Genomic DNA, 8,940 nt, shown 5'->3' with positions numbered 1-8,940 from the left:
GAGAAGAGAACTCGTTACGCCCGCGTTACCCGTACCTTAGTGGTTTGTTCTATGCTTCAACTGCTAAACGTAAACGTGCGTTACTCTACTCAAACTACTTATAATGCGAACCCGCTTAGATATATTTACCCCCTTATTACAGCATGTTATTGTCAGCTAGCTAGCTTCAGATGTTTATGTGTAGCGAAAGCAACTTTATATCTGCTTCTGTCTCTGTGTACATACATCAAAATATTCAACTACAACTATATATATATATATATATAAATCTATTGTATATACGCACAGTACATCCGAATTACTAACACACACACACACACACACTGTGGAACACTTGTTTCTGTTTTATTTAAGCTACTGTTTATTCTAGGATAGTTTTAAACTTTAGTGACATTTTTTCTTATATTATATTTATATTCAGTGCATTATTTTATTACATATCATTATATTTTATCTTTGAATTGTAGCCATTTTGTTCGGGACTCGGGTGTCTTTGTTACGTACGACCTTCGATATGTGTTTTTGTTTTGTTTGAATTATTTTTTTTTGCCATGTATTCACGGTCCCCGAAAGTATGAAGGACACACGGCCCATGCTGTAAAGAGATCAATAAAGACTGAGACGGAGACAGAGGGTGACGGACAGACGGGTGTTTACTGAGAAACGCGCTTCTCGTGTACATGTACAGCATGTAAAGAAACGGGATACGTTCTTTAAAAAAAGAGACGAGGTTAAAAACAATCAGTTATTTAAACATCCGAAAACAACGCAAGAGGGAAAAAAAAAAAACCCAGAAAAATATTTTTTACAAAATTGCACAAACTTGACGCACGAGTTCACGCCACGTTTCCATCGTTAATGTTCTGAAGACGAGACAAAAGTGTCGACAGCTTTTTTTTTTTAAAAAGAAGGAAAGAATTTAAAGTCATTTAAAGAACATTTACACAAAAAAAACTAAAGGCTTTAAAAGACAGCTAAAAAGATTTCTTAACGGAGAAATGCACAAAAATGACTGAAGCACACGTTAAAAATAGAGATGAATAAAAATACAAAAACGATAAATTAAGAGAGCGGATTTGAATATTTCATTCACACGGAGGCAAATTCATTAAAAAAAAAAAGAAGAGAGAAAGGTTATCTTCAGTCATTGGCGACGAAAACGTCCGCAACACACTCTCTGCGTCTCGTCTCTGAACACGCAAACACACACCGGCACGGCGGAGGCTTTCACCTGATATTCATCTGCTATTACACACAAATGAAAAAATAATAATAATAAACACGTGATTCCGTAAAAATGACAGAAATCTCTACAAATTTAATGATAAAAATGTCCGAAGAGGAAAAATGACAGGATGAGTGTGATACCTTAGTAATCTACGGTGTAATTAAACCGTGTGTGTGTGTGTGTGTGTGTGTGTGTTACTCGTCGGGTTTCCTCTTGGGTTTTTTGGGGTTGCGCGAGCGGCTCTTGGCTTTACACAGAGGACAGATCGGGGCGTTCCGGTGGATCTGCTGATGACACGAAAGACACGCCTACACACACACGCACACGCACACACACACACACACACACAGTTAATTTCGTTTACTGTAATCAAAGACAAAATATGAGTAGTAAATATGAAAGGAGACAGGTCTGCCCTCTTCCACATACATGAGCTCACACACGCCTGTGATTGGCCAGAGTCGCTGTGACTGACAGATTAAAAGAGAGCCACGCCTTTCCCGTCATCTTGTAATGTAATATCTGATCTCAGTCTGTAGCATCAGTATATATATATATATTAATGATAAATAAAAACATGACTGAAACTACACGTGTTTACGTCAAAAGACTGAAATGAAACCCGAAGCGATAAAATGGCCGACGAGGACGACGACTCCGTTTCCCAGCAGCCTCGCCAATCACATGACCTGTAATCCCTCGCCCCGGTCCTGTTTCAGTCGTACCTTCATGGGTGGCGGCTGTTGCCGGAACGTGGTTGCCGGCTGTCGTGCGTCTTGTTTCCTTGCCGCCTGCAGCTGTTGGGCTGTTGCCGCTGCCACCGCCGCTAAGGATTCTGGGATTGGAGGCTCCAGAGGTTCCGTCTTCCAGTCGGCTTTCTGCTTCTCAAAGTAACTGGACACACACACACACACACACACACACACACACACATCAACATCCTCAGAGAAGCCTATATATGATGTTTATTCTTTCAGTTAAACAGTGTGTGTGTGTGAGTGTGTGTGTGTGTGTGTGTGACTGACTCGAGGGTCAGCCGCTCCTCCTCCCGGCAGAGTTCCGGAAGCCTCCGCAGGCCGAGTGCCGCTCTCAGGGTGTCGACGTGATCCTTCAGCGGTTTGTACTCATCGTGCAGTCTCCGAGTCGACTCCAGCAGCTTGTTCAGATCACACTCCGACTGCTTTATAGTGTTCTCCATCTGACACACACACACACACACACACGCGGTTACAACCTGCGACCGCACACGAGCCGATAACTCGTACAGTACAAACCTTACACACACAAGAACGCACACACTACGAGCTCGTGCATTCCCCACTGTTTCCTCTCGATAAAAGGAAAAAGAATTCCTCACGTATCATGACGGTGACGTTATTGTTATAATACAGTGCGTAACATCCATACTTTTCCCGTCCGGAATTGTCCAGGTCTGTAAAACGAGCGTCCCTAAAGAAGACTTTTCCCAGAGTAGAAAGACAGAAAGAAGGTCAGGAAGATAAACGACGGCGAAACACTACTAGTGACAGGAGAGCGACGCGGAACGCCTTCCCACGCTTGGAATTCTGCATCCGGAATTCCTCTTTTCACCGGACGTAAATGTAACGGAAATGTAAAACTTCCTGGACGATGTCTGTCGTCAGAAACCGAAAAGAAAACCTTTTTTCACCCCTGATTCTAAAACGCGTTACAGACTTCTCACTGTTTCTCACATGGAAATAATTCCGGATGTTTTCCAGACCTGTTTTTCCCCAGATAGCCCCCCCCCCCCCCCCCCCCCCGACTTTCACGTTCAACATAAAAACGTGATGTGCATCAGGAAGTCTTGAGTCTGTATTACTTTACTGACCGTACTGTTATATATCCATATCTACAGTTTTCCCAAAAATGCTCCTAGAATGTTCCTACTTTTCCATGTCGGAAAAATTTGTATCTTAATGCTTTTTCCATATTTTCCAGGAACAAGAGGAGGTTGCAATTTTAACGGTGTGGAGAGGACGAGACCGCTGCCGGCGACGGCATTCTCAGCAGTGTTCCACAAGACTCTTGATGTAAAAGTGGAATGAATTCGCCTTCCTGTCTCCTGCACACACATCAGTGTGTGTGTGTGTGTGTGTGTGTGTGTACCACGTTGATGTCGGAGTGGATGAGGCGGAGCTCCTCGACGTGCGCCATCTTCTCCTGCATCAGCAGCTCCATTTCCTGTTTGTACTCTCGCAGGTGTTTCTCCTCACTTTCCAGCGTCGCAAACTCGGAGCGGAGACGCGTCTTCAGCTTCTCCATCTGCACCGTCTTACTGCTGCACACACACACACGCACGCCCAAGTTAGCACACCTATCTATCTGTATGTCTATACACGGCCGAGTGCAAAAGTTTGCGCACCCTGACTTATTAAAGGAACGACACGTCCTAGGTTGATCTGTTCAGGTTTTAAGGTTTGAGGGAAAGTTCTCACTCCTCTGTCCTGGGAAAAGTTTCAGCTTTACCTCTGACACTGGAGACTCCTTCCATCAACGATAAATAAACGGCTCCTAATGCATAGCAGTGTATTATTTTGTGGTACAAGTCCCTGTGAACAAGCTGTCACTATGGAAACGACAAGGTATTAGAACATTAATATAAACCTCACTCGCTGTAATAAATGTGTAATAAACATCATTAATACACAGTAATAGCGTATTTTCACTGATAGGAATATATATATGAAGTTTAAACCCCTAAATCTCTCATTATTAGAAGTATGGAGCTTTATTTATTACATTAAACACTTAAACATGACATTGTTTTAATTCAGAATAATGTATGAGGTGTAAACTAGCGGCTCGGACCGGAAGCTCTTATAACAATAGCTAACCGCTAGCTGGTGAATTTTCCCTCCCTGAAACAGCTCACCGGATCTCTTTAATGTTCTCCAGCTTGCTCATGATCTCCTGCTCGTCCGCCATCTCGACTTTTAAATCGGTTTCAGTTTCCGGAACGAATCTAAAGCGCTGTGAGACGCCGGAGTTATCACACACACCGCGGACACGGACGCTAAACAGCTGAGGACTACAGCAACCGAGATTTTACACACTCGGTTCCCCATGAAGCTTTGCGAAGGCGGAAGCGGAAGTGCTTTTAAGGCAGCGGCTACGGGGGGAGGAGGAAAACTCATTTTCCCAGGATTCCTAGCGACACACTTTGAATTTTTTTTAAAGAGACAGGCAGCACCGCTCCAGACCAGCGAACACGACCGCCTTTTTTAATTTAAAAATAAAACGCTTTGAAATATATTTTTAAATATAATAAATTGTCTGGGAGTCATGTTTGCGCGAAAGAATGAGGTCGTGCTTTAATGTGCAACTTTTGATTATAAAACCTTTAAATAAAAAAATACTAAATAAATCAATCAATAAATATTTAAGGCTGTTACGAGAAGTTCACTCTGTACTCGTTGTTAATAATTTATTGTATTCATTTATTTATTTTAAATTATATAACTTTTTTTTTTTTTAATATCCGGTTTAGGTTTTACAATCTATCAAGAAAATAAATAAACAAACAAAAAAATATTAAAGGCAAGTTATTAGAAGTTCACTCTGTACTCATTGTTAATAATTTATTATTATTATTTTTTAAATTGTTTAGTTTTAAAATGATCTGCGCACAGTGTTTATTTATTTATTCATTTCATTTAGGTATTAATTGAATAGTCTGCATTTTATTGAAATATGAACTATATATATAGACTACTACAAGATATGGTCTATAATTTTGTATTAAAAAGTATGAATTATATGCAGCAATATATTTTATCCTGTATGATTTGTTTATATTATTAAATTGATATAATATTATCTATTGTGTCTTGTTTTTATTACTCCCCCATCAGTTGGATGGTTGTGTGCGCATGCAGAGTTTTGTGAAACCGACAGGGGCGCGCGCGCGCACGCACACACACACACACACACACACACACTCGGACGCACGCACACACGCACGCAGTGTGGGAGGCAGCGCGCGCTGATGTTGTACCGGAGATTCGGGATTCGCCCGGTGTCTGTGCGCTTTTTTTTAATATCGGTATCATTTTAATATTTAAAGACCCTCCATCTTTATTTATTTTCCCATCCATGGAGGAGAACGGGCCTGTCTCGCGCGTCGTGATCGCTTGGAAGGAAAGGAAGGAAAACCCAAAGCATTAAATCCGCTCCTACTATAAATAAATGGTTTTGGAGCTGGCAGCGCCCGCAAGTGCAGGCCCGCTGCTGCAGCGCTCCATCCCGCACATCGAGCGTGTTTTCCGGGTCAGGGTGAGCTGCAGCGCCGCCGACACCCACACACACACCCACACACGCGCACACACCGCCACCGGGACACACACCGACACCGGCACCGACACCGATCCCGACCCCAGGAGCGACCCGGAGACCGGCGGCGGAGTGGTCGTGATCATCCAGGATGGCACGGAGGAAGACTGCAGCAGGGCTAAAGTAAGTGCTCAGGGACCTGACGGCATCACGATGTGTTTACTGAGGACCTGCTGCCGCGATTCTGCTGTCCCTCTTTCACCTCAGAGTGCAGCACGCAGGGAAACACATCAAACCACACACACGTTTACCTCTCACTCGCTTTTCCTCCACACCATGCACACACGTGTTTATTCCCAGACACCAGGACTTCCTAAAGCCTTCTCTTATGTAAGAAATCACACCGTGGGCCGCGCTGTTATGGGGAAAATAATCAACGACGGATGTGTTTTATTCCTCTTGCACCACAGCAACGTGACAGTGATTACAACTCTTTATTTATTGAATAAACTTTTTAGTTACAGCAGAAGTGTTGTCGCTTACATTATCGCAGCTGCAAACTGTCGTTCCCTCACCAGCCTCGCTTTATTCTCACAAATAATAATAATAATAATAATAATAACGCAGCTTGTTACATCGTGTTCCCGAGAATCCGTAAAAAGCCTCCTCGTAAAAAGGTGCTCACACCGGAGACTCCTTCCGCTAATGCTACACAAACGTCTCCTCGCCACGTCGGTGATGCTATACACGTCCCTGCAAACCAGCTGTTACTATGGAAACGATAACGTGTTACGTTAGAGCGTGTGCGTTACCGTCAGAGCTGCGGTTATAGAAGCGTACGATCCTTAAAGGTGCCGTCTGTCATTTGCTTAAAGTCTCTGTAAATCTGTGATCGTTCTATAATTATCCCACAATTGTTATATGATGTAATTCTATAATTATTATAAACATAAGATACTGCGGTTTTGAACACTAACATGCAGCGGATCGCCTTCGTTTCGTCATTTCATGTTTTTGTCGACATTTTTTCTGGCCTGGAAACTAGCCCCACCCCCAGCTTAAATAGTGCCCTAAAGCTCCACCTCTTTCTTTCTTTCTTTCTTTCTTTTTTTCAACAAGTAATCCGTAAAGTTCGTTGCTGTTGTTATTTTAAATTGCAGTTCACTTCACTAGCAGCAGAGGGCGCCAAAATTTAGGAACTGCCGCTTTAAAATAATAACTGTCGCCAGAAATTATGATGCGAGACCAGTAACCGGTAACACATTTAAATTTACTAATAAACCAGCGGGGTAGACAGTTAGTTAGTGTAACACTAGCCGCTAGCTATATTTTTATCCAGCTAGCTTTTTATATTCCGCTAACATCCCCCTGCTGACAAACAAACAATAGAAACCATTACAGAAATTTTAATGGTTTCCACTACAAATACCATTACAAACCATCAGCTAACCATTAAAACCATTACCATTACTGGTCCTTAATGCTATCCACTAGACATAACATGCCACCAATAGAAGGAAATAACCCTAACACTAGTAGAGACCCACAGGCACCATTACAGTTTCCATTAAAACTAATACAATTCCCATTATAGCCATTAAAACCATTACAGATTCTGTGAGGGTTTCAGCAAGTCTCTTGGTGCATGCCAGCTAGCGTTATCGAACTGTCCTGCATGTTTTTTTTTAAATAATTAATTTTTTTTATGGATTCCAGTCTGTCACATGAGTATGATGGGCGTGTGAGAGCACGTGACCTTCGCGTGAGCTGTGTCGCTAACTGTATGTGCTTTCGGCCATGTTTATCAGCGCGTTTAGCTTGAAATCGATCATTTTCCTCCTTTCATAACTTCCCCTTTCCTCGGTGTGGGTTTAAGACCAAAGTTTCTAGACAGCAAGGTTGATTTAGGCAACGTTGTTAGCTAGCTAACTAGCATTTTTCTGACGTAGACGCCGAAATGTTTTCTCTCGAAGCTAATAAAGACAAGAGTTCGCTAAAATGCTAACATTCTGAGTGGATTAGCATGACGTGCTACGTTCTGCTGTTGTCAAAGATTTCAGGTTAGCCCAGTTTACATTTCTCACGTGGAACGTTTATAACGTTATGTGTTATTGATTAGCGTTTATTAATCCGTCCTGTTGAGGAGAAGAGTTAGCGTTGTTGTTGTGGAATGCTAATTATATAATAAGCTAATTAGCCCAGCTCCTTTAAAGGAGATCGTTCCTGTCTGATGCTATCATGATCATGGTGTTTACAGGAACGCACTCAGTGTGTGTGTGTGTGTGTGTTCATAAAGCTAGCGTGCTAGCAGCTGCGATGCACAGCATGCATGGAGAGTGCGTGTGTGTGGAGCTCCACCGTGGGCCTCGAACAGGCCCGACGCTCTGCTTCACAGCAGAACACACTCCACTTGTTGCTATGAGACGAGCCGGTGTGTGTGTGTGTGTGTGTGTGTGTGTGTGTGTGTGTGCTGCTTGAGTGCATGCTGGCCTTGCTGCTTTCCCAGCCTGTGTTATGGAGGAGGTGAGGACGGAGAGCAGGAAAACAAGAGATGAGAGAAGGGGGAAGAGAGAGAGAGACAGAGAGAGAGAGAGAGAGAGAGTGGAGGAGGATTTGGAGATGCATAACGTTTTTTGTTTTTTTTTAAATCCATCTTTTCAAGTCCTAGCGCATGTCGAAATCCTTCATGACTCACTGTTCGGCGGCCATGTTGGGAAAGTTTGCTGTTACGTTTATGATGTTGTGTAAAAGCCGAAACGTCGCAGCGTGCTTCATCGACGCTTTTACGTCCCCGGAACATCTACAGCACTAAACGTCATCCAGAACCAAAGTCAAGCAGACAAACATTCAGTTTAACATTTTGTCTAGGCTCAACTGAGGTTCTAGAGTCAGTAAGTTTACAGAACCCTTATAATCACACATAAGCCAAGTCTAGCGGCCGAAGTCTCTCCCACACAACCTGAGTATAGAGTTGACTCTAGAACCGATCTGATGTCACACACAGAACGGGTCTATAACCGATGCTAAAGGTAAACTCACGTCTCACACACACACACACATCCAGACAGACTCTAGAACCGATCTCACACCACACTCAAGCTGAGGCTAAAGTTCATCTCACATCACACACAAACCGGCTCTAGAGCCAATCTTACATCATAAACCAACTGACTGTAGAACCGCTCTCACATCACACACACTGACTCTAGAACCGCTCTCACATCACACACACTGACTCTAGAACCGCTCTCACATCACACACTCTGACTCTAGAACCGCTCTCACATCACACACACTGACTCTAGAACCGCTCTCACATCACACACACTGACTCTAGAACCGCTCTTGTATCACACACACTGACTCTAGAACCGCTCTCGTATCACACACACTGACTCTAGAACCGCTCTCGTATCACACAC

The 8,940-nt window shown here is 43.1% G+C and overlaps 2 protein-coding genes across 3 annotated transcripts in view; one reads left to right on the top strand and one right to left on the bottom strand.

Annotated features, from left to right (window-relative positions):
• Positions 1-635: 635 nt before the first annotated feature.
• zc4h2 (zinc finger, C4H2 domain containing) lies at positions 636-4,318 on the bottom strand. Of its 2 annotated transcripts, XM_017459558.3 has the most exons (6): positions 4,122-4,318; positions 3,356-3,527; positions 2,254-2,426; positions 1,954-2,122; positions 1,427-1,536; positions 636-1,245 (listed from the first exon to the last, which is right to left on the bottom strand). In XM_017459558.3, the coding sequence occupies exons 1-6, from the start codon at positions 4,172-4,174 to the stop codon at positions 1,239-1,241; spliced, it is 684 nt and encodes a 227-aa protein (XP_017315047.1). In that variant the 5' UTR covers positions 4,175-4,318; the 3' UTR covers positions 636-1,238. The 2 variants fall into 2 exon arrangements, with proteins under 2 accessions (XP_017315047.1, XP_017315048.1); XM_017459559.3 differs by having other exon boundaries at positions 636-1,536; positions 4,122-4,317.
• Positions 4,319-5,189: 871 nt separating this feature from the next.
• Positions 5,190-8,940, top strand: part of zc3h12b (zinc finger CCCH-type containing 12B) — a 17,935-nt gene continuing 14,184 nt past the window's right edge. The window contains exon 1 of the mRNA XM_017459553.3: positions 5,190-5,701. Within this exon, the coding sequence (XP_017315042.1) occupies positions 5,435-5,701 (267 nt within the window). The 5' untranslated portion in view covers positions 5,190-5,434. The remainder of the gene's footprint in view (positions 5,702-8,940) is intronic.

Source organism: Ictalurus punctatus, chromosome 28, assembly GCF_001660625.3.
Source record: "Ictalurus punctatus breed USDA103 chromosome 28, Coco_2.0, whole genome shotgun sequence".
NCBI classification, from domain to species: Eukaryota; Metazoa; Chordata; class Actinopteri; order Siluriformes; family Ictaluridae; genus Ictalurus; species Ictalurus punctatus.
The sequence above is the reverse complement of the archived record's forward strand: the minus strand, read 5'-3'. Positions and strand labels throughout refer to the sequence as shown.